This window comes from Corylus avellana, chromosome 3, assembly GCF_965113065.1.
Source record: "Corylus avellana chromosome 3, dhCorAvel1.hap1.2, whole genome shotgun sequence".
NCBI classification, from domain to species: domain Eukaryota; kingdom Viridiplantae; phylum Streptophyta; class Magnoliopsida; order Fagales; family Betulaceae; genus Corylus; species Corylus avellana.
The window spans coordinates 14,152,121-14,178,856 of NC_142492.1; the positions used below are offsets into that span (position 1 = coordinate 14,152,121).

Sequence of the window (26,736 nt, forward strand, 5' to 3'; positions counted from 1 at the left end):
AAAAATTTCGATTTTTTTTTTTTTAATTTTTGTTTTATAATTTTATTTAAATAAAAATTTACGTTTAAAAAAATAAAATTTTCGTTTAATAAAATGAAATTTTTTGTTTTTTAAAACTAAATAAAAAAATTAGTTTTTTTTTTTAAGAATAAAAATTTCCGTTTAAAAAAAAAATAAAAAATTTTGTTTAAAAAAAATTGTTTTTTTTTAAAAATATTATCTTTCAATTAAAATTTTTTGTTTTTTAAAAAATCAATTTTTTTTTTGACTTTATAGGGGTATTTTTGTCTTATTGAGAAATCTATAGGGGCATTTTTGTCCTATGGCTAGTCTTGGGGGGGACATTGACAATGTTTTGGTACTTTGGGGGGGACATTGTCACAATTGAAAGTTTAGGGGGAACATTGTCAATTGAGTGGTAGTTTGAGGGGGTATGTGGACTTTACCCTTTTTTTTTTTAATCCTAAAAATATCTTTTTTGAGCAAGCGGGCCCCCCCTCCCCCTCCCTCCTCTCTGCCTACAGACGTACCAACAGGAGCCTGCCTCACTCTACGTGATTCCTGAACTCAAACGACGTACCCTCACCGCCCGGCAACTTGAACTCAAGAATTAAAACTCCAACGCTCAAGTCAATGACTCATCCTTCTATATTATACTTCTTTGCTTCGCTAGCTACCTAAGCCTGATCTCCATATCTCCCTGCTAAGTTTTTCCTCTCATTCAAGGACTAAACCCACCATGCAAGTTCAACGCACCCAACAGGAACCACCACCACACGTAGCCATTGTGGCCACACCAGGGATGGGCCATCTCATCCCACTCGTTGAGCTCGCCAAGCGACTCGTCGTCCACCACAATTTCCTCGTCACCTTCCTCATCCCCACAGATGGTTCACCCATAAAACCTCAGCAAGCTGTCCTTCAAGACCTAACTAACGCCATATCCTCCATATTTCTTCCACCCGTGAGCATTGAAGACCTCCCCGAGGACGTCAAGGTCTTGACTCGGATCGAACTCACCCTGACTCGGTCCCTCCCTGCCCTACGAGACTCTTTCAAGGTCTTAGCCGAGTCAACTCGGCTGGTGGCTTTGGTGGTTGATTTATTTGGTTCGAGCGCCTTTGATGTGGCCAAAGAATTCGGTGTTCCTTCCTACGTTTTCTTCACTTCAACCGCAATGCTTTTGTCGTTGATGTTTTACCTACCAGAGCTTGATGGAACATACTCTTGTGAGTACGGAGACTTGCCTGAACCGGTCAAATTACCTGGCTGTGTGCCGATCCATGGGTCCGATCTGTCGGAATCTTTTCAAGATAGAAAGAATGAGGCCTATAAAGGGATTCTACACATAGCCAAACGATTCCCTCTTGCTGTTGGAATTATGGTTAATAGCTTTCTGGATTTAGAACCGGGTTCTTTTAAAGCTATGATGGAAGGGAAAGAGGGCAGGCCACCTCTTTACCCCATTGGACCGCTAGTTCAGTCCGGTTCAGACCATGGGGTTGACGATTCCGAGTGTTTGAGGTGGTTGGATAAGCAGCCACATTGTTCAGTGTTATTCGTTTCATTTGGTAGCGGTGGGACGCTTTCACATGAGCAGCTTCATGAATTGGCTTTAGGACTTGAAAAGAGTGGACAAAGATTTCTTTGGGTTGTGAGGAGCCCACATGAGAAAGCTGCCAATGCAACTTACTTCAGTGAACAAAGCATTAAGGATCCTTTTCCTTTTCTTCCTGAGGGGTTCTTGGAGAGGACAAAAGGAGTGGGTCTAGTGGTGCCTTCTTGGGCTCCACAGGTGCAGATCCTAAAGCATGCCTCGACCGGGGGGTTCCTGAGCCACTGTGGGTGGAATTCAACCCTGGAGAGCATTGTGCATGGCGTACCGTTGATTGCATGGCCACTCTACGCGGAGCAACGGATGAACTCTGTACTGCTAGCTGATGATTTGAAGGTTGCTTTGAGGGTCAAAGTTAATGACAAAGGCCTGGTGGGACACAAAGATATTGCAAACTACGCAAGACGGGTAATTAAGGGAGAAGAAGGAAAATTGCTAAAGGGCAAAATGAAAGAAGTAAAGAATGCAGCTGAAAGGGCATTGAGCCAAGAAGGGTTGTCAACAAAATCACTGGCGGAGGTGGCTCAGATCTGGAAGAGTAGCAAAGAAAAGTAATAAGCAGTAAATTAAATGTGGTTTGTTTCTCACTTTCTTGAATTCCTTTTTGAAAACTTTCTTTTTGATATTTTCAAAATGCGAGTACCGAGTACTTTTTGTGTTTGCGACAACTAGATTCTATAAATATAATGCAAGGAGTGGCACATGGAACCAGATACGTGTAGTTTGGTCCCAGATTTGATTAGAGTTGTGATGGCCCTTTTATAGTGATGGTCGCTTATGCCTTAAAGTTAATTTTCTCGGTGCAAAGTGAAACCACCGTCCACGAGTGCATTTCTTTTTCTTTTTTTTAACAAAAAAAAAACCCTCTAAATTTATTGGCCTTTATAAAAAAATAAAAAAATAAAAAGAAGAGAAAATAGAGCAGTTAGTTTGTGGTCGGATAGTGCAGCAGCCTTTCAGTTGCCACTTGGTGAGGTGCGAATAAGAGAGGTTAAGATCATTAGAGCTCTATTTCTCTCAAATGTGATGTAATTTTAAAAATTATTAATAAATTTTAATAATTTTATAAATATAATGCAAGGAGTGGCACATGGAAACCAGATACCTGTAGTTTGGTCCCAGATTTGATTAGAGTTGTGATGGCCCTTTTATAGTGATGGTCGCTTATGTCTCAAAGTTAATTTTCTCGGTGCAAAGTGAAACCACGGTCCACGAGTGCATTTTTTTTTTTTTTTTTAACCCTCTAAATTTATTGGCCTTTATAAATAAATAAATAAATAAAAATAAGAGAAAATAGAGCAATTACACTACAAGAATTTAGGTCTTTAGGGGCGACTTCGAGTGCACGCTGTTGACAAATGCGTCGACGGTTGGACCCTAAAGGTGTCGATGCTAATTGTCCAACTCTAATGATCAAATGTTACTACAAAAAACAGGTCATTTTCTGACGTGGCAAACAGTGTCTATTTTTTGTCACGTCAGTAAATGCTGACGTGTCAAATAGACACATCAGAAAATAATTTTTCTGACGTGTCAAAAGTAACCCGTTAGGATTTACTGACATGTCAACTTTTGACATGTAAGTAAAAATTTAGTCAAATTTAATTTTTAAACAATTTATTTAATTAAAATTAAAATTTATTAATTGCTGACGTGTCAACGTTCGGCACGTCAGAAAATGCTGACGTGTCAAACCAACACGTCAAAATTTTCTTTCATTATTATTATTATTATGATTATTATATTATTATTATTTTTGTTTTGTTTTGTTTTGCATGTTTTGTTTTGTTTTTTTGTTTTTTTTTTGTTTATACAACATTTATTTAATATTTATATACTTCAATATGCCTAATATTACTTAATTTTATTATTTTAAGGAGATTCCAAATGAACGAGATAAATTATAGGATAATGTTATATATCCTTAATTTAGGTTTGACGTACACGTACATGTCATTTTTATAGCTTTGATTTGGAAAATTTGCTTTACAAAACCAATCATTCCAAAACATATTTTATATATATCTAAACATGTCGATTTACTATTTTTGTATAAAATGACATTTTAAATTAATTTGGAGATATTGCAACTTGAAGGATGAAAACATAAAATCTTTTGTAAATACTATATATTAATTTACAAACCTTTTTTTTTCTTCTTTGATTTTTTAAAAATACTTAGAATATTAGAACTTTTGCTATAAGTTAATTACAATATTATACTTACAATTAAATTCTACTTAGAATATTATATTTATAGGATATAAGTATAACGTACTTATATATATCATACAATTATATATATATATATCCTGACGTGCCAAGTGGCAGGTCAGGCGTGGCCTTGGGAAGGCCAGCGCCTGCTGGCCATCCCATCGCCCACGCCCCCATGCCAGCTTCTTTTTGGGATTTCTCCCATTTTTTTTTCCCTCTAGCTCTCCCGCCTGGCCCTTTCTTCTTCCCTCCCCCTGGTTTTTTCTATTTTTTCTTCTCTAGCTAACTCCTCTGGCGCCCACGTACAGCTCCCTCTCCCGCGCGCTCTCTCCTAGCCAGCTCTATCTCTCAGCTAGCTAACAAGTTCTCTAGCTCTCTCCAGCTCACTCCCCATCTCCGGCCAGCTCCATCACTTTGCCGTTGCCGTCTCCAGCGGTACGCTGGCCGAAACTTCTCCGTCAATCAACTCCAGCTCTCCTGCAGGTATATATATATATAGTTTTATTTTATATATACTGTTTTATTTTATATATATATATATATATTGTGTTGTTTAATCAAATTTATGTTTTATTTTGTCATGAATTCGTATGATGTTTGGTTAATACATTGGATTGATCGAGTATTTGTGAGTATGTATTAATTGATGGAGGTGTGTATTTTTTTATTATTATTTTTTTTTATATATATTATTTACTTATTGTACGTTCGTTGTATATGCACATGCATGCATGCAAGATGATGTTTCTCATGGTAGCTAGGTTTTTGTTTCATAATATAATAGTTTTTTAAATATGGCTTCTTGTTTTATTTTTTTTATTTTTTGCTTGTTTAGCTGAAAAAGGTTGGCTTATTAATTAGTAAATAATTTATACAACATTATTTCAATTTTAATCATTTGACCTTCTAATTAAGTACGTGTAGTACGTGGTGATAATTATAGAGATTTAATTTCAGACTTTGTTTAATTAATACTTAAATTGAATGAGTCTTAATATTGAGACGTACATTAAATCTCTTATTAATTTGTAAGTTATACATTCTCATGGTAGCGATGATTCAATTCGAATTCCATGGATTTAATTGGAAAAAAAGTTGACAAAAGTGCAAACATTGTGAAACTTAGAGAGACTCCAAATGAATACACACTTTGGTACTATCCCCTTAATTTTTCTAACAAATTCATATCCATGAATATTGGATATGAATATTAATTAAATAACTAACCTAGTTATTTAATTATTTTAGGGTCCTCGATCATATATAACAAATGCACACACTACTAGGTATATATTAATACCTATACATTATCATGAAGTTTGCACTTTTGAATGGCAAAAGTGCAAATATTGTGAAACTTAGAGAGACTCTAAATGAATACACACTTTGGTACTATCCCCTTAACTTTTCTAACAAATTCATATCCATGAATATTGGATATGAATATTAATTAAATAACTAACCTAGTTATTTAATTATTTTAAGGTCCCCATATATAACAAATGCATATATATATATATACTTGCATGAATATGCATTATATTTAGACATAAAAAATTTAAACCTATATGATAATGTATATATAGGTTTATATTTTTAACGTGGTTGACATATTTAGGTTTATATATATGCATGTGCTTGAAATGAAGTATATATTTTTTAAGTCTTCTATATTGATTCATAATTTATGTACGTAGCGAAAAATGGACAAGAGTTGGATGACAAAGTCTAGGGGTACGAGGGAATACAGAGACTGGTGTAGACTGTTCGTGGAGTTTGCAGTTAGTTACTGTAGAACCCCTGATGGAAAAGTCAATTGCCATTGCAAGATTTGTCGAAATTACCGGCGCCACCCGCCAAATTTCGTATTCGACCACTTGACAGGGGGAAAAGGAATGATGTCAGAATATACATTATGGTACTATCACGGTGAGAATCATGTACAGGGTCCTGATACAGGGTCTAATTCGAATCCCTCGGCCTCAGATGCGGGTGCAACCGCAAATCAGGGTGGAGACATGCACGCAATGTTGCGTGACTTATTCGGCATGCACGAAGTGGTCAGGGAAGACAATTGTGAGCCTCAAGTCGTGGTGCAATGGGATGAAGAACTTGTAAACGAAGAAGCCGCTGAAGGTGACGCAGTAAAGTATTACGACCTTATGAAAAAGGCAGAGAAACCACTTCATAACGGAACAAAACATACCAAACTAAGTGCGACTGTACACTTGTACAACCTGAAGTGCGTTGGTGGACTTAGTAACGCGAGCTTCTCGGCCTTCCTAGAGTTCATCAACCAGTTGCTGCCTGAGAGTGATGAAAAGCTGCCAGGTAATACATATGAGGCGAAAAAGTTTTTACGAGATATAGGACTTGGGTATGAGAAGATACCGGCGTGTCCTAATAACTATATGTTATTCTGGAAGGGCACAAAGGAGTTGGATTCATGTACCGTATGTGAAAAATCTAAATGGATGGATGCAATCAATTTAGATGAGGATGGTCAACCTATATCGTTGGGCAAGAAACGTTCGGTGAAGGTGTTGCGGTGGTTTCCACTTGTACCACGACTACAGAGGTTGTTTATGTCAGAGCATACTGCACGCTTTATGAGGTGGCATGCAGAAGGCCGCACAAAGGACGGCATATTGAGGCATCCGGCTGATGGCGAAGCATGGAAGTCATTCGACAATTTGCATCCGGAGTTTTTAGTGGACAACAGGAACGTAAGGCTCGGACTAACCTCAGATGGATTTAATCCATTTGGAAACATGAGCACATCTCACAGCACTTGGCCTGTACTGCTTAATTATGCTCTATAACTTGCCTCCTTGGATGTGCATGAAACAGACATCTTTTATACTATCATTGATTATTCCAGGCTCAAGTTCACCTGGAATGGATATAGATGTCTACCTTCAACCCTTAATTGAGGAGTTACAAGAACTATGGAATGTAGGGGTGCGCACATACGACGTCTCAAAGAAAAATAATTTTGTCCTACGAGCGCAGTTGATATGGACAATTAATGACTTTCCAGCATATGCAGATTTGTCTGGATGGTCTACCAGGGGTGAGAAGGCATGTCTGTGCTGTATGAACTCGACAAGGTCGAAGTGGGTAAAACATGGTCATAAATGGTGTTATATGGGGCACAGGCGATACTTGCCCATGGATCGTCCATGGAGGAGGAACAAAAGAACATTTGACGGCAACGTAGAATTAGAATGTGCCCTTGGTGTGCCAAGTGGAGACGAAATCATGAGCCAATTAGAAGGGATGGTGTTTGGGGATGAGAACGCTGGTCAGGCAAGAGAGGCTGCGAAAGAAAAAGGAAAGAAGCAGAAGACGAATACTTCTAATGTAGTGTAGAAGAAGAAATGTATTTTCTTTAGGTTGCCGTATTAGAAAGATAATTTATTACGGCACAACCTTGATGTTATGCACATAGAGAAAAACGTGATGGACAACATACTTGGTACAATACTGGACATTCCAGGGAAAACGAAGGACAACTTCGCCGCCCGCTTAGATTTGCAAGAAATGGGTTTGAGACGTACACTTCATCCCTACACTGGCGAGAATGGTAAGACCTATATGCAGCAAGCTACCCACACGATGTCCAAGGATGATAAGACACATTTTTTGAAAGTGTTACGAAATGTAAGGGTGCCCGATGGATATGTCTCGAACATTTCTCGTTGTATACGACTTAAGGACTGTACGATATCGGGGTTAAATAGTCATGACAGTCACATACTAATGCAGTAGCTTCTACCTATTGCATTGCGTGGATCACTTCCAAGCAATGTGGTTAGACCTCTTGTTGAGATGTCTGCAATCTTCAGGGGACTATGTTCGACAACATTGACACAAGAGGATATTGATCAACTACAGTGTGACGTCTGTATCACGTTGTGCAAGATGGAATATGTTTTTCCCCCCAGCTTTTTCACAAGCATGGTTCATGTGGTCGTGCATCTTATCGGTGAATGCCGACTCGGTGGACCAGTACAGTATAGGTAGATGTATCCAGCAGAGAGGTAAAATTTGTTTACGGATATTTCCTTTTATGGTTTAACTCTAATACAAGACAAGTACTAACTGCACTGATTGATTGTATTCGTTCATATTTAGGAGCCTTGGAGTTTTCAAATCTAACGTGCGTAACAAAGCGGCTTCTGAGGGCTGCATTGCTGAGGGCTACATAGCTACTGAGTTGGTGATGTTCTGTTCGAGATATTTAGATAATACACCAACATTTCACAATAGGATACAAAGAAATCCGGATGATTTAAAGGGACAAGGAACACGAGTCCGGCTCGACCGAATCACAATAACACAGATACACCGGTATATTATGTTCAATTCGGACGACTTCCTTCAATTGCGGACGTAAGTCGAGGTCCTTCTTCACCATATTATATGTTCAATGAACTTGTAACATTTCCCGTATCAAATTATAATTAATAACATTTCGAATTGTAGAATGCACATGGATACGCTTAGGGGGCGAACGACAGAGGATCAGTTGGAAACCCAACATTATGAGCTGTTCTGTGACTGGTACCGTAACTACGTAAGAATGACGTGATGTTAACAAAAGCAATTGTCTGATTATATTTGCATGCATAATGTTTTCCAAATCAACTGAAACACTCTTTAACCAAGTGTTAACATTGTATTGTAAATATTCACAGGTCGATCGATTGGATGATCGATCTAGGAAGGAACTTGGTGAGAAATTGATAATGCATTGTAGAGGGCCGCGGGAGTCAGCTGTCAGATACAATAGATATGTGGTTAACTGCAAGTTGTTTCGCACATTGCATCTGATGCCGGAAAGAGGACTCAGAACAGCGGGGTGTGTGTGCCGACTGTTGATGGCGAAACGTACTATAGGAAGTTAACGGAAGTACTTGAGATTGAGTACTACGACAGGACTACGTACGTTATGTTCAGGTGTGATTGGGCGGACACCACGAGGGACAAGGGGTACAAGGTGGATGAGTATGGCATGATACTTGTGAACTTCAAAAACCTTGTTCACACGAGAGAAGTGGTTACTGATGAGCCGTATGTGCTAACTTCACAAGTTGATCAGGTATTTTACGTAGAAGATGGTAGATACCCGGATTGGGTTTGCGCAGTAAGGACCAAACCAAGAAATATATACGACGTTGGTCAGAGTGAAGGGCTTCAGGATTCATGTGCCAATTATCACGAGTGTGAGCCGCTCATATTGACCAGAAATTGTGATCACGATCTGCAGGATCATATCCAATACGTCAGACCCAACTTAGATCCAATTGAAGCGTATGTGATTGAATAAAAGCTGAATATATATATATAGATTGGTAGTTGTTCACTATATGCCCTTCAACGCACTTAATATAGTTGTTTAATTGGGTAAAATTTGGTATATATCTTATTTCATACGTGTGAGTCATGCATACATAACGTAGTGAATATTTCATACATTGTATACAAGATTAATTGAATTTGTGGTATTTTTTGCAGGTTACTATGAGTCATAGGGGGAAGAGAAGAGCACGCAGGGGCTCCTCTGTAGTGCGACAGCCTATGGAGCTTGGGTCTCCGTTAGACCACCTTGATGATAGCGAGCAACAAGACGTTGCTCAGCTTCTGGGCATTCAAGACGGATATCGACCGGTACTTCCAGGCGATATGAAAGGGGAGATCCCTCTCCATAATCCATACGGTCAGGCAGGCATGGCCCAGATGGGGTATCTGCCAGCCAGCCAGCTTGGACAGAGTACTCAGGGACATGTAGAGCAGCCATACAGCCAGCATAGCACAGGTATGGCCGAAAGTTTTTTTGGAAAGATTGCAAGGTTTTTGGAAATTTCTAACTATATTGGTGCGATATCAATTATATTATTTAACTACAACTACAACTTCATATAATTCTAAATATTCTAAAAAACATATCAGGTCCCGACGACAGTGAGACATCGGCCGAGGAAGACTGTATTGGTGCGACACAAGACACGGCTGTCCCGCAGCCAACCGACCCTGCTCCCGACGACCAGTTACGCCATCGGCAGGTCCGCACCATAAGTAAGTGGATATGTTCGAATGTTGTGTATATATGTCTTAATTTAGTTGTAATTAGTATTGAATTCGACATAACTTACATCGGTAATTTTTTAATCTGTTAGGTACCGATTCAGAGGGAAACGAAGTTATTGAGGTGTTTACCATCCGTGACTCGCACAGGTTGCCGGGAGTCCCCGCCAGCAAGCGGATCATAATGGAGTACAATGCAGCATGCCAGCCCGTCGGATTTAGCTCCATGAGGTTTAAACGGATGGCTGGAGATGTCATAAGGAGCTCCAATTATGTCCGAATACCGGACAATTGGACGAAGGTACCGCAGCGTACCAAAGAGGATATTTGGGACGCCTTGATGGTATGTATTGCATATTATGTAAAACACTCATAATGTATATATGTATATATACGCTTTAAGTTGCACACATATATTTTAGGTTTTTTTAATTTAATAATTTTGAACATGTGTAGGCATACTTTTCTGTCCCGCCCGAATTCTATTTGGAAGCCATAAAGAATGAAGCATTCAAGGATATGGGATCAAAGCTGCGGACTTGGAGGTACGAGCTTAAAAGACGTTGTGCAATTACAGAGGAAGATACTCTGGATATTGTACGGGCAAGAGTGGGGGAACAAACACTTGATGAGTACAACGCCGAAGACGTGGAGATCTTATTGGAGAGATGGTGTACTTGTCAGAATAAGGTAGGTCATGAGTTGAACTCTTCATTTTGTCTAGTGTCATTATATTGTTTTATTAACATGTATGGGTGTCATGTAAAACGAAATTGCCTCTTTATTGTGTAGTGTCACGAATAAAGAGTACTAAAACCAAATTTCCTTACATTATTAACATATCAATATGGTAACTGTGTAGGACTATGCGGCAAAAATGAAGCGCTTGCGAGCATTAAATGATACGCCCCATTGCACCGGATCGAACAGCTATGCCAGAGTGACACATGAGAAGGTAAGTGTGTAATTTACCATGTAAACAACAAATCATTTGATATATTTAAAAATAACTGTATGTCCTATTTTTTCGGCAGGCCATACGTCTGGGCAAGTATCCTACTCATGCAGAGAGTTACATCCGCACGCACACGAAGGTGGACAATACATATCCGAATGAGATAGTGGAAGAGAGATGTGTACGCTACAATTTAATTCTTTGTTTATATATTTGATAAATTATTTGCAATTAACAGTTGTATGACCCACTAACCCAATAATTAATGTAACATACAGAAAAGGATGAAGGAGCTGATACCCACCAACCCTGCAGCGTCGGCTAGCATCACAGAGGGAACGGTCAAGTGGGCGCCCTACGACGCGTATGCACAGGCGCTTGGAAATAAGCCTGAGTACGCCGGTAGGGTTCGGCAGGCTGGATCGAATATTTTGCCCGTGCGGGGCTCCATACGCTCATACTATACACCGTCACAAGCACGGTCAGAAAACACCAGTCACTCCATGATATCACAAGAAACGCTTGACAGAGCTCTTGAGGCGGAGAGGGCGAAGCACAAGGAAGAGATAGATGCATTGGTGGCCGTGAACAATGCACGTCAGGCAACGTTTGACGTTCGATTACGCCAGATCGAGGATATGATGCGGTTCAGCTCTGCACCAGATGGAGCTTCCCCACACATTGCGGTGGTACCATTGTCGATCGACGGCGAAGCAGGTACTGACATTTTTAATGGTCAAATGTGTTTTTAGAACTTTACCTATATATATGTGAACTTCTAAAACCTGTATATATGTCATCCTCCAGGTGGAGTCCCACCAGGACGCATGGGCCTAGGGCCATTTGCTAAAGGAGGTGGTGGTGGGAATGAAGCAGGCATTGGAGGAGGGGCTCTAGGAGGATTTCCAAGAGGTGCACCAGGTGGCCTTCCTTGCGTTGGAGGAAGTGGTGGGGATGGACCTTGGGGTGGTGGTGGCAAAGACCTTGGTGGGACACCAGGGGCCGCTGTGCCGTTGGCTGCAGGGGCAGGTTGAGGTTTGTTTACCTCTGGTGGCTTGATTTTAAAATATAATTGCAACTTCACATTGACAGACACAAAAAAAAGGGTCAGATAAGTTACCATTAGCAGGAACAGACCAACAAAAAAACTTGAAAAAAGAAAATTCAGTGTATTTTAACGAGACTAGCAAGTGGCCTATGAAAGAGAAAGAAAAGATTGTCCAGCCCAATTCAGCCAGCAGGTAAGTTGGTCTACTTGGTTGCGTCAGTAGGTGCCAAAATAAATTGAGAGAGAGAGAGCTACAATGAGAATTAAGACCAAGAGCTGACCCACTGGCAATCAAATGACATGTCTAGGTTACAGAAGGTTTTTAGTCCAGTGACTTATAAACAACTCAGACCAGGTAGACTGTTCAATCAAACTGTCAATCTTTGTGCCAAATCACATCTAAAAATATTGGAAGCAGTTGAGCAAATATTAAACAAACTAACCGTAAACATTTTAGAGTCTGGATCCCATTGTGTGAAGAACTAGGGAGGGTTTTTGTCAATCTCTGTGCTAGGAACCTGAAATGAAAATAACAAGCATAACCAATCAAATTTCTTGAAACTAAATGAAATGGTTAAGTTCAGCTATCTACCCTAAACTATGGGGTCATTCAATATCCAATCTACCTTCTCCAAATGAGTGTCAAAACTAACATATTAGTTGGGGGATGATGTAGGGAGGACATTACATATTAAAAGGCACTAATCTATTAATTTTGAAAGCTTAGTGCAGCCCACCATTCATCTGCCCACTATTACATTAATTTTAACCCTAATTTGGATGGTGTAGTGGACGTTGCATATTAATCTAGAGTTAAGTGTTGATAGCAAAATTATTTTATTTATGCACAGAATGCAAATGACCCTATAATGGAGGGTGGATAGCTACATCTACATGTTCGACGAAATCAGACTTTGGGGACAAACATAACATAACATAGTTCGTTTTGCCACACAACAAATCACAACTCCTAGTAGAAGAAAAAGCACAAAACAGTAGTATCTATGGGGTCGAAAAAGAGACCAAGAGAAAATGGAAAGAGAAAAAAGAAAAAAGTGAAAATTCAGATTCTCCATTATTTTGTTGAGAATGTAAAGGGAAAAAATGGTGATTTTTGAATTTTATATGATCTTATACCTCTTTATCCTATAATTATGAAAATGATATAATATAAAGGCCAAACCTATCATGAATAATGGCTTAAAACTACAAAACAACACTTATCATTGGAAACACAAGCCGAAAACCACAAATACTGGCAAAGTTAAAAAGTTTAACACCTTTTGGAGAAGACTACTATGCATTAACACTACTTCACCACATCAGACAACAATCTTCAAACTAATCTAAATGCCCACAAGAAACGTAACTCAAAAGGACTAACCTCATCAAAATCATCAAAAATATGTGAGAACTGCCCCATGAACCAAACCTGCCAGGGGAGAAAACTATTAAATATATGTTTTACAATCCATGGCCAGCAAAATTCCAGAACCCAAAATAAAGTACTTATTTACATCCTCTTCCTTGCCAATTCATCCTCATAAGCAATTTGAGTAATCTACCACAATGAACCAATATATAATATCAAAGACAATGAGAATGAAACCCAACATTATAGAGAAAGAGATACTAAAAATGTGTTTCTTCATGAAACATATTAAAGTGAGAACCTGCTTGGGTGGTTTAACTTTCTTGCACTCTTGTCATCCTGCATTCACTTAAAAAGAAAATTTAGAAAGATATTATTACTCCCTTACATTGTTTACTCAAAGTTCTTTAACCTTGATAAACATGTCAAGGGAGATTTACTAACTCAAAAGTTCTTGAACCAAAAATTTTGCAAGTATCTTAACATAATATAAACCAAATAAAAAGTACCAACAAATATACATTACCAAACAGATCATGATCAACAAATACTCAAATACACAGTAGCAAATAAAAAGTACCAACAACTATCCAAATACATAGTATCAAAAAATATATCCCAAATAGATGGTATTAAAAAGTACATCCTAAATAAATGGTTATTCCAAAGCTCCCTTAATTGTTGGCTTCACTTGATTCACCTCCAATCAAGCACCCTCCAGACCTAAGAAGAATAGAATTTCATATAATGATCAATAAGCCTTTTAACGATTACTTAGTATGTGTATCTTAGTAAAATTAATGCATAGGTAAAGTTTCACTAACCCTCCAATATGTGACATTAAGAACTCAACAGTGGCTTTCAATTTGTTCGTTTCCTTAACGTTGGCTTGCAGATTTTTCCTGTACTGATGAAGTTTGATTCTAGTCTGTTGAAACTCGCTTTGAGTGTCTTCTTGTCTTTTCCTACACTAGTCATGGTTGTCGAAGTGGGCAAACGCTTGAGATGAAGTACTTAAAGGGGTAGGAAAAAAGACCGCATCCCATTCCTCTAACGTGCCCAGATCGTCGGCCCCTAGCACTTGTGTGACTATTTCTTGCATTCGGTCCTTCCCTCCACATTGCCTTCCTCTAAGGCCTCACTGGTTGTTAATTCTCGCATCTGAAGCTACACAAGTCATAGTTGGCCATAGTTTAATATATACTTCATGCAAGTTTATTATTCATGTTTTTCACTAATCAACTTAATGATCGGAGCTTAAACATTTACTTACATATAGACTTTTGCATTTGGCGTTCACAAACTCTTTATCCTTTTTTCTTATATGGGTAGCCTCATATAGTTCAACAGGATTGGGCTTCACTTTTGTTTCTTCTTCCAACACATAATACATATAATCAAAGTTTACACTAAATAATGTTACTTTCAGGAAATTATGCTACGAGATACTTACCTTTTTGTAAATGACGTTGACAAATGAACAAGTCCCAGTTGTGTGCTTTGTTTCCAATTTGCTTCTGTTTTTTATATTTCGTTCAGACTTTTCCTATGAAATTTGGAGAGAGAAAAAAAAGCACAATTATTCATAAAATGTCTTCAAGTGCATGCAAATTATATCAATCTGAATTTTCTAATCAGTATAATAATATATATTTACCTTCTATTTACCGTCATCAAATGAGTCACATATTAGGTTCCACTGTTCAAGACCATACCCTGCTGGCACGTTTTCCCTCCCAATAGCCTTAGCCTTGGCAATCCCCTCATCATTGTCTTTATGAATGCCTTCAAAATATTTCTTGTAGTGGTCCCTATACAAGTTCAAACGAAGCCTAGCATATGCACGACCCAATTTATGTTCAACAGCTTTGATGTGCTCGTATCGTCCCATATTCAATACGAAGTTTGACTGATACATAATAGATAAGAAAACAATGGTAAAAAATGTGTCACATTATTTTTTCATACGAAACATATTCTTAAACATTACATTGATATTCATACCTGAACATGGAATAACAACTTGTTCTTTTCCTCAGCTGGGACCTTCTTCCATTCACCGTGATGCAGTTCGCACATGTTATGAATAATCTCCCCAATCTTGCTTGCAAACCATGCTGCATTCTCGCCTACAGGTGCTCGGTGTCTATTTGGGATGTTTAGCACTAAGGGACCATTCTTAAGTACATGGTCATTCAACTTCTTACACTTGGTCTTACCCCTTACACTTCTGACAGACGTGGTAGCTGTTACGCAAAACATGGTAATGTAGTAAGTTATATTTGGAAAAGTATATTGTCAAATGTCTATAAAAAATCAAAATAATACAAAAATAACATTTCATAAACATATAATTCATGAACTTACAAGATACAGTAGGGGCGGCTCCCTGTGAATCCAATCCTACCACTGAGTGAATAGGATTATTAGACTCGTGCGAAGGATGCCCATCCACTAACTGGAGGGGGAGGGGGGGCGAGGGCGACATTTGCATATCTGTATCACCAAACCTAGAATTGGGAGTCGGACACTCATGCTCGTCAATAAGGCCCCGACCTTGACCTTGGCCTCGGCCTCGTGCTGCTGGAACACGTTTGCGTCCTGTTGTTGTCATTGTTATGATCAATCTGCTAACAACTCAAAAACTAAAAAATTATATTAGTCAAATTATAACCATATAGCATGTTCAATATTTTTGACAAACATACAATAATCATGCTAGTAAAAAAAAAAAAAAAAAAACACCACAATATATATATATATATATATATAGAGAGAGAGAGAGAGAGAGAGAGAGAGAGCATCAACTTCATTAAATATGCTAATACACTTTGTACTTACACCAAATGTGGGCTTATGTTCAACACATTTCATCATCAGATTCATATTCAGAATTTGTATCACTGTTACTTGAAGATGATTGTTCGTGTTCAGAGTCTATATCGTTGTCGCTACATAACTCGTCTTCCTCATCAAAGTTTGTATCATGCTCCTCGTCCGGCAAGTTATCGTTGGCAAACATGCTTGCATCAAGTTGAATATGTAATTCATCAATTGCTATTGTCGCATCATCTCTACGTAATTGAGTGGAGGCTTCAACATTTGCTTCATCAACAAAGACCATATTACCCCCAACACATTCACCTTCCTGGTATACGTCATCACTGAGTTTTTGGTCATCTTCTGTATTATCTCCCTTTTGTACTGTTGGAACTTGGAATATCATAGATGTCTCTATAGATCCACTTCTGCACCACTTTCTAATTACCACACAATTTGGGATCATCCAAGTAAAACACTTGCGAAGCTTGACATGCTAAGATGACCGAGTCGGATTCACACCATTTACCAGAAGTATTCACAATCGTGAAGCCTTGGTCCATTCGTACTCCTGTTGCACTCCTAGTGTCCCACCAATCGCACTTAAACAAGTACACGAGATTTTGGCCAGGGTAACGTAACTCTAGAATATTTTTTAGCTCACCATAACACTCCGTTATTGAGGTTTCGTCCTCACCTGAAACAGAAATACCACTGTTCTGGGTAGTACGAGTTTCTGCACATTCTTTCGTGTGGTACCTAACCCCATTCACGATGCAACATCTATACGATCTAACATGACGATCAGGCCCGCATGCAAGATCATATAATTGTTTTGAGCCATTGTCTGCAGTACGCCCACTATTGTGTAAACGTTTATGGAACCAACATTCAAAGTTAGCCTCATGCTTTTTTTTCAATGTCATGGCCGCCTTCTCTTTTGAACATATTATAATGTTCACTGCATGAAAAATAAACGTATTGGTAAATGATCATCAACGCTAAAATTATAACATGTCGTAACAGGTAAAACACAAAGACCATTACTAAACTTACTCCAAATATGAGCCCGTTTCGTTACAGTTGGTAAGCACATACCATCGTGCCCTACCAAAATCATTAGCATCCAGTGTTACTAATTTAGCTGCTCCTAACGGCCGAACTCGTTGGGAGAACACATCCAAGCGCTGGCTCATTTCTACAATATCAACGTCAACATTTTTCCGTTCACGGTTCCATCTTGTCTCAACCCCTAAAGATACCTGGAACAGAAGGTCAAGCTCTCCTCAGCTAGGTAACACTCGGCAATAGACCCATCTGGACTCGCTTTGTTACACGTCCACTTCTTATATCTTCCAAGTTCTCTTTCGAACGGATACATCCAATGGTTTTGTACAGGACTGGCAAGCTCGGCCTCCAGAGGTAAATGAAGTGCTGGATGGATGATAACATCAAAAAAAGCTGGCGGAATTATTTTTTCCATTTTGAATAAAATTATTACAATGTCGACTTTCATTTGTTTCAAGATATCAACTTTCAGCGTTCGTGCACATAACTGCGTAAAAAATGTACTGAACTTGGTCAATGTTGTTCGTATTTCTGACGTAGAGAAATTTCGAATTGCAACAGGAAGCAAGCGCTATAAGAAGACATGACGATCGTGGCTTTTCATACTCGAAAGTTTACCAAGAAGCTTGTTCACACATCGACCAATGTTAGATGCATACTCGTCAGGAAATTTAACACCTTTCAACCACTCACATAAACTCTTCTTCTCATCTCTTGTCAAGGTGTACTTCGCAAGTCGCATCCTATAAGTTTCACCATTTGGCTGCACATGCAATTCTTTACGTATACCCATCAACTGTAAATCTCTTCGTGCCTTGACTGTGCCCTTGGTCTTCCCATCAATATTCATCAATGTACCTAAGATACTTTCACATATGTTCTTCTCAATATGCATTACATCTAAATTGTGACGTAGTTTCAAGCTTGACCAATAAGGCAACTCAAAGAAAATACTTCTCTTCTTCCAATTCAACACAACATCTGTGTACTTTCTCTTTCTCCCGCTTGTTTTTCCAAATTGTAAACCCCCAGCATCCCTTAGTTGTTTCAACAATTGACTTGCAGACAATTCTTCAGATTCCAATCTATGCTCCTCTGTACCATCGAACAAATCTCCTCTTTTATGCCATGGATGCTCTTGAGGAAGCCAACGACGATGACACATGAAGCACACCTTATGCCCATACTTCAAATACCTGAACGATGTATCCTTATTACATAGTGGACATGCAAGATTTCCATTTGTAGACCACCCAGATAATTTTTCATATGCGGGAAAATCATTTATAGTCTATAGTAATGTCGCATGCAATTAAAATGTCTCCTTCTTTGATGCATCGTACACGCGTATGCCTTCATTCCATAAATCTTTCAAGTCATCAACCAATGGCCGCAAATATACATCAATATTCTTTCCGGAATCTGAAGGCCCAAGGATAATAAGGGACAACATCAAATTTGGACTCTTCATACATATCCACGGAGGGAGATTGTACATCATTAACATTACTGCCCATATGCTATATGTTGTACTCATATTACCATATGGGTTGAAACCATCACTTGCTAAACCAAGCCGCACGTTGCGAGAATCACTTGCAAACCACTCATGTCTTTTATCAAACTCTTTCCATACAATAGAATCGGCGGGGTGTCTAAGAGTATTGCCATCATCTTCTCGACCTTCTTTGTGCCACCGCATTTCCTTGGCCATTTCTTTTGTCATAAACAATCGTTGTAACCTCGATTTTATTGGGAAATACCATAAGTCCTTTTGAGGAATATTACTTTTTTTGCCTTTGCCATCAATCCATCTTGAATTGTTGCACTTTGGGCATACCACTGTGTCTGCATGTTCTTTCCAAAAAAGCACACAACCATTCTTGCATGCGTGTATCTTATCGTAACCGAATCCCAAGTGTCGCCTAAACTATATTGCTTCTCTATATGAGCGTGGCAATGTCTCTCCATCTGGGAGGGTCGTCTTTATCAAGTCAATCATCATATCAAACGCCTTGTTACTCATGTTGCAGAATGCCTTTATATGAAGCATCTTCAGTACAAAAGCAATTTGTGTAAATTTCTTTCAGCCTGGATAAAGTTCTCGTAAACCATCTTCCCATAATCGGTAGAAGGAGCTTGTTTGTTCGTGATCATCAATTGTGGGGCCCTGTGAAGTAGAGGATTCTCCGATGTTAACATCAACAAATGTCCTCATACATACATCGTCTAACAATTCTTCAACTGCATCAACCTCCTCCATCATTTCACTTGTATGTGTGTGCATGTTTGTAGAAGTGTTTACCCTTAAATGATCTTTTTCCCCGTGAAATATCCATCGAGTGTATGTAGTAGTAAATTCATTCATATACAAGTGACCCTTCACCTCGCTAATATGACAATAATATCGATTTGCACAATCACGGAATGGGCACTTTGTTATATCACGTGAATCAACTGATTTAACTGCCATTCCCATGAATTCTTCCACACCTTTTTGAAATTGCTCTGAACATCGAGTACTTTCCCGCATCCAACTCCTATCCATATTGATGTCCCTATTAGAGGTTATTTGTTACGTACATGTACGCACACAAGGGAATTAGAAGATCAGATTCTTAAGAATTAAGAGGATTAAATGGGAGGTCTGTTCTCAAATATTAAGGGAGGGAAAGTTTAAAAGGAGCATGGGTAATGAGAAAATCCTAGAAGTGGGTTACTAGTTTAGAACAAATATTCACGAAATGATGCTAGCTCAATGCGATGTTACCTAACAAAATATTCTAGAAATGGGTTACTAGTTTAGAACAAATTTCTATTTGTAATTTATTTACTAGTTTAGCTCAATGACAGTTTTACATTTTTTAGTATTGTTGTTAGCTTTAATATTTATTATAGAATGTTGTCTTATTTCAAGTTTACTGTGCTGCTTCCTTATTGAACTTAAATAGAAAAGACAATACAATCATAATCCATACCAACTTTGATAACATGAGTTGATGTGAACTAGAAAATTAATAACATAATCCTAATATAAGAATAAGACTTAATACTAATTTAAAAGTAATAATAAGAGAAGAAGTAAGGTTTAATACAACCACAAGAGAAGAAGAGAGGTTTAGTGCAACCACAAGAGAAGAAGGGAGAGATGCAGTAAGAAGTGCGATCGATCGCACTACCAGGGGCTTAACTTCTGGATGCAGTGCGATCCATCGCACTACCAGACACATTTGCCTTGTAGTGAGTGCGATCGACTGCACTACTAGGGGCTTCAGTACGTAGTGCGATCGATCACACTACCAGAAAGATTTGCCTTCAAGTGAGTGCGATCGATCGCACTATCAGGGGCTTAACTTCAGTTTGTAGTGCGATCGATCGCTTTACCAGAAACATTTGCCTTGATAATGCATGCGATCGACAGCAATTCCAGGGGATTCACGAACTTCATCAGCAGTATGCTTAACAACACTTGCCTCTCAAAGAACAGCTAGGATAGTTTTCTAGTGATTTTTTTTACAATTAACTTCTGTAAATAATTAAGGGCACATGCACTTGATCATTATCTATAAGCTTGAAACTCTCATGAGCTAGAAATTAACAAATGTAATAAAAACAACAATATATTAACACACCTCCAACCTATTAATATGCTAAGGAGTGAAAAACAAAAACAACCCATAGAATGTAGGTGATTTTAGTGGAAACTATACACTGTCAAGTCAAACACCATTAGAGCATAACAAAAGCTTAACTTCCATTTGTTATTCTATTCCCACTTCCCTTTCCACTATCTTCTCCAGATTCTACAATATCTATTCTGCAAACTAAGAATGATTATATGGGTTTATATATACCAAGAGCTTATCAATAAAAAAGCTTTATGCATTGTCAAGTCAAACACCATTAGAGCAGAACAAAAGCTTAACTTCCATGACAAAAAAATAAAAAAGCTTTCAAATGTACTTATCAATAAGCTTATCAATAAAAAATAAAAGCTTATCAATAAAAAAGCTTTATGCACTGTCATGGTTATATGTGTTCATCCAAGAGTTTTACGCATCCAAGAGCTTTTTTTTTTTTTTTCTTGATAGTTTGCAGCTATATATATATATGTAGGTGATAGAACAAAAGCTTTTGATAAGCTTTTTTAGATAGAACAAAGAACCGTACAAAAGCTTATCAATAAAACCTAATGATCCACTCCCTTGACTACGTTCCCTAATCTGCCTAAACTTGATGGATGTGATAATGGGATAGATGTGCAAAGCCATAATGACATATGATTTAGATTTTGAAGATAACTTCAATTATATCGTGGTTTAAATTAAGTGTTTTGTACATTATACTAAGAAGCAAATATCTCAACTTAAAACACAAAAAAATAATATAATCATTCACATCAAATAATTTCACTTGTCTTGACACAATACGCATTGATTCCCACTTCCCTTTCCCTTTCCAAATTAAGTGTTTTTTTTTTTTTTTTCATCTTCTTCTTCTTCTTTTTTTTTTTCTTTTTTTTTTAATTTTTATAATGAGTAAATACTTTCTTTCTTAACAACCAGAAACAAGCTAAAACACAAAACCAACCTCCAGATATTACAAACCAGTCTCAAAAGGAGAACCACAACCAACAAAAGCCAACCAAAAACATCTCAGGAAACAAGAAGCAACTCAGCAGCAAAAGATACAACAATTTACAGATATTTCAGAAAATAAAAAGATTCTTCTGAAACCTAAACTACCACAGAAGTAGAGAGTTAAAAAAAACAAAACAAAAAAACAAAAAAGACCCAAAACAATTTGACTGATTCATCCAAAAAAATAGAAACTGAGTTCTTTGCTTTAATAGAGTAATAGCAACTAAGTACCCATTACAATTCGTTTTTTTTTTTTCAAATTTGTTCCTAGAAATTTAGAAGAATTTAGGGGTCCACGGCAGTTTTTGAATGGAACCAATCAGTTCTGTAGGGAAAAAATAGAAAGAGAAGAAGAGAGGAAGTACCCAAATACTTAATTTCTTCAAATCACAATTCATGGATACTATTTGAGTGATTGAGAGGCATTTAAGGTTTGCAACGGTTTAGGAGAAACTCATACCGGAGAGAGAGCTACATGAGAGCGTTAAGTTCGCCGGAGTGAGAGCTGGCAGAGAGAGAGGTGCGCCGGAAAGGGAGCTGCTGGAGAGAGAGACACTTGAGCCGAAGTGAGATCGAGAGAGAGAGAGTGAGAGTGAGAGATTGATGAGCTGCTGCATATATGGGAAAGCGTCGTGGGAGTTGGTGAAAAAATCACCTCCGAAATTTTGAGAACCCGCCAGTTTACCGCCATCTATTAATAGAGGCGGTAGATTATTTTGTGCAGCTCAATTAGTGATGACTTGGGGTATTTTTTTAAAAAAATAAATAAATGCGAAAAATATAATAAAAAAAAAAAAAAAAAAAAAAAAAAAAAAACCTCGAAACTACGAGCCGTTTGCAATATGGTCCTCCAATATTCAAAAGGGACTAAAGTAGCCTGTCAAACTACCAAATTGTATAAAAAAGGCTACTTATTTTTTTATATTCCTATAATACCCCTATTCTTTTAACAAAGTAAAATCAAATGTACGGTTCTTTAGATATTTAAAAAAAAAAAAAAAACAGTTTATTCCCTGAAGTCAAATTTTGTACCTTTGATTTTACTTTAATACAATATGAAGCAATTTGTAATTTAGGCAAATTACAGTGACTAATTATTTATTATTTATTCCAAAAAATATTTTCTTTTTTTGTTTGTGTTTTTATTCGTCCATTGGTTTTCTTGTATTTTTTAAAAATCGTCATATCTTTGATTTTACTTTAATAAAACATGAAGCAATTTGTAATTTATGCCAACTACAATAACTAATTATTTACTATTTATTCCAAAAAAATATTTTCTTTTTTTGTTTTTATTCACCCATTGGTTTTCTTGTATTTTTAAAAAAAATTGTTTCGTTTTTTTTTTTCAATTATTTTATTATTTATTTGTTAAAATAATAGGGGTATTATAGGAATATTAAAAATAAGTGGCATTTTTATACAATTTGGTAGTTCGGGAGGCCACTTTAGTATCTTTTGAACATTGGAGGGTTATATTGCAAATGACTGGTACTTTTGGTGGCTTTTTTATATTTTTCCCAAAAAAAATTATACTTCCAATTTTTTAATTTTATTTATTTATTTATTTATTTTAAATTTTTCACTTATAATATGTTTTTATTATTATAATATTAACTAAAAATTTCCGTTTAATAAATTTTTATGATAAAGATCATTAAGTTGATATTTATTTTATAATTAATTATAAAATAATACAAAATCCAAAGGTAATATAAGATCAATATAACTAAGGCACTAAGATAATATAAAAAGCTAACAATTCAATTGAATGTTTGATTGAACTGTTAGATTGTATCCAGTTTGATTTATCAATTGATCATACCACAGTCAATCGAACTAATTCAGTAGGATCGATCGGACATTTGATTCTATCACGATTAATCGAACTAATTCATTATGATTGATCAGATGTTTGATCGAACGATTGATCATATCGCGATCAATCGAACTAATTCATTAGGATCGATCGGATGTTTGATCGATCATTTAATCATATCATGATCAATCGAACTAATTCATTATGATCGATCAGACTAATATGTAATAGTATCGATCGGAATTGATTTTTTTAGATGTTTGATTGAACCTTCAATCATGTGAAGTTTTATTGATTGTATCTCGATCAATTTAAGTAATGCACTAATATAATATAAAACACTAAGAGTTCAATGCAATGTTCGATCAAACATTTAATTTGTTTGAATTTTGTTCAATCATTTGATCTTATCACGATCGATCGAACGAATGCACTAGGTAGGACCAATCGGATGTCTGATCAAACATTCAATTTCAATTGTTTCAATCATTTAATCTTATCACGATAAGTCGAGCTAATTCATTATGATTGATCGGATATTCGATCAAACCTTCAATTTCAATTGTTTCAAGTTTGATCGGTCATTTGATCATATCATGATCGATTGAACAAATGTACTATGATCAAACAGATGTTTGAACGAACCTTTAATTTCAATTGTTTCAATTTTGATTGTCACTTGATCCTATCGCGATCAATCAAACTAATTCACTAGGATCGATTAGACTAGATCGATACTACGATTTTATCACAATTGATTCAACTAATTAATGCACCGCGATTGATCGCACATTCGATCAATCTTTCAATGTGTCAAGTTCCATTGATTTTTTGATCCTAACACGATATATGGGACTAATGCACTATGATCGATCAGACGATTGGTCGAACCTACAATTGTATAAAGTTCGCTTGATCATTTGATTGTATCACTATCAAAGTTGTTGTACATTATGCAATAAAAATTAATATATATATATATATATATATATATATATATATATATATATATATATATATATATATATATATATATATATATATATATTTCTATCACATTCTATTTCTACGATCGATCGCAACAAGTATGCGATCGAACGCACCTTGGGTGCGATCGATCGCAGTAATCGAACTTTGGCTTTGAACATTCTGTTACTGCGATTGAACGCACCTTGGGTGCGTTCGAGCGCAAATCACCCATACCACGTACACCCTTGGCCGAATGCGATCGAGCGCACCATGTGTGCGATCAAGCGCACTCGAACAGCACACCACGTGACCTATTTTAGGTCACTTTCCCCCACACCCCACATATTTTTCTTCCCCTGAGCCGTACACTTCTCCAAGCACCCACGCACCTCCGGCACACCCTTACTCCCTCCACTCGTCCACCGTTTTTCACCACCTCTACCACACAGCCACCACACAGTTCTCTTCTCCGGCAACCATACTAGGTACTTTTCACCACCTCTACTTTACATCCCGTTCCCATTTCCATCAACACCCCAACGTCAATCACTTCCCCAACTTTTTTTTTTCTCATATTTCTGCAATTGTGGGTGTTCATCCACCCACATTGCTTTCTTATGGTTGGATTTTGGTGTTTTTGCAGGGGGTTTTGAGTGGAGTTGTTTTGTTTTGCAATTTTGGCTATCTCTAGTGCACACCAGGTGTTCGACAAAAGTCCACAATCAAGCTCATCATGCCAAGAACTCGAGCTTCGTCCTCCTGAGGGTCCGATATCCAAGCAATTTCTCCCCCGCCCACTTTTGAGGAGCAGGAGCTGCTATTTGAGACCACCTTCGCCATTCGCGAAGACTTTCAAAATCTTGAGGCGACTCAATGGGCGGTCTCCGAGTTCAAGCGACGGGGGCTCAAGAAGCTTTTCAAGCCGGTCACCCCTACTGCTTACAAAAAATTGGTGATCAAGTTTTATACCCACCTGTCTCATGACTGCAACAAGCTGGCTACCCTCTCTTCCAAAGTGCAAGGCAAAGCTATTGACGTAACACGGGCCGACATTGCTGCTGCCCTTCAATGAAATGATGAGCGCCCTCCACAAGCCGCACAACTTGCTGAGCAACCGCCCAGATTCTACGTGGCTGAAATCATTGAGGACATGTGCGAAGGGATATATGCCGATGCCCATCATAATGCCGGCAGCCGATCCAAGCTACCTCAAACGGCTTTGGTTTGTGGACTCCGTATTACACCGTAATGCTTTTCCCTTGGGGCACAAAACTCAGAGGCCGGATCAATTTCTTCAAGCACTCTATGCCTTCCATAAAGATGCTTGGTACTCCATTCCCGACATAATTTGGAACCAAATTCACAAATTTTGGAATGGGGCGCACGTTGGAGGAGCGGAGTCCACACATTCATGGGGGTTGCCTTTCCCATACTTAATCTCCTACATCCCAGGCATCAAAGGTACCGCAGCTGATGAGTCAGTCACTACTACTCCCATATTTGGCATTCGCCAATGGAACAAGAGTTGCTCCCACATGCCCTGGGTACCTCCAACACCAGCAACTGGTGCGAAAGAGAATGAGGCCGAGCCGATGGCCGAAAATGAACCTGTAGTTGGGCCAAAGGCAGCTGAGGAAGAGGCCCCAACAATTTTTCGTGAAGCACAAAACCGCTCACTCAGTGAAGAAATAGCAGGCCTTCGGAGAGAGTTGGCTGGCCAAAGAAAGGAGGCTCGAGAAAATAAAGAATTGATGGACAAATGCCTAGGCACCTTAGAGGAATTGATGCAATCCATTCTCAGCCGGTTGCCACCACAATCTGCAGGAGCATCATCTTCTGGACAGCAGTGAGCAGGGACCACCATCTGGCTGAAGACGTTAAACTTAGCGCTCATGGGAGGCACCCCATAGTTTACACTTTTTATTTTGTTTAGTATGTTTTAAGTTAATCTTTTTATTTGTCTTTAGTTTTGTTCCTTTTTACTTGCTTCTGTGTTTTCTTATGGGAATGACCACGTATTTGCACACGGCCGGTTGTTGAATTGCAAGGTATCAATATATTTTCACTTAAAACTGAGAGGAATTATTTTACGGTTTAGATTTTATTTTGTTATATTTAACAGTGTA

At 37.9% G+C, this 26,736-nt stretch overlaps 1 protein-coding gene and 2 pseudogenes across 1 annotated transcript; 2 read left to right on the top strand and 1 right to left on the bottom strand.

The window, feature by feature from the left end:
* Positions 1-499: 499 nt before the first annotated feature.
* On the top strand, positions 500-2,359 carry LOC132175553 (hydroquinone glucosyltransferase pseudogene; annotated as a pseudogene).
* Positions 2,360-5,727: 3,368 nt separating this feature from the next.
* On the top strand, positions 5,728-11,626 carry LOC148586833 (uncharacterized). The gene is made up of 11 exons (XM_088514359.1): positions 5,728-5,821; positions 5,939-6,206; positions 7,967-8,051; positions 8,530-8,610; positions 9,350-9,650; positions 9,785-9,910; positions 10,012-10,262; positions 10,376-10,609; positions 10,782-10,874; positions 10,954-11,055; positions 11,153-11,626. The coding sequence occupies exons 1-11, from the start codon at positions 5,728-5,730 to the stop codon at positions 11,624-11,626; spliced, it is 2,109 nt and encodes a 702-aa protein (XP_088370485.1).
* Positions 11,627-17,366: 5,740 nt separating this feature from the next.
* LOC148586834 (uncharacterized) lies at positions 17,367-19,730 on the bottom strand (annotated as a pseudogene).
* Between the last annotated feature and the right edge of the window lie 7,006 nt (positions 19,731-26,736).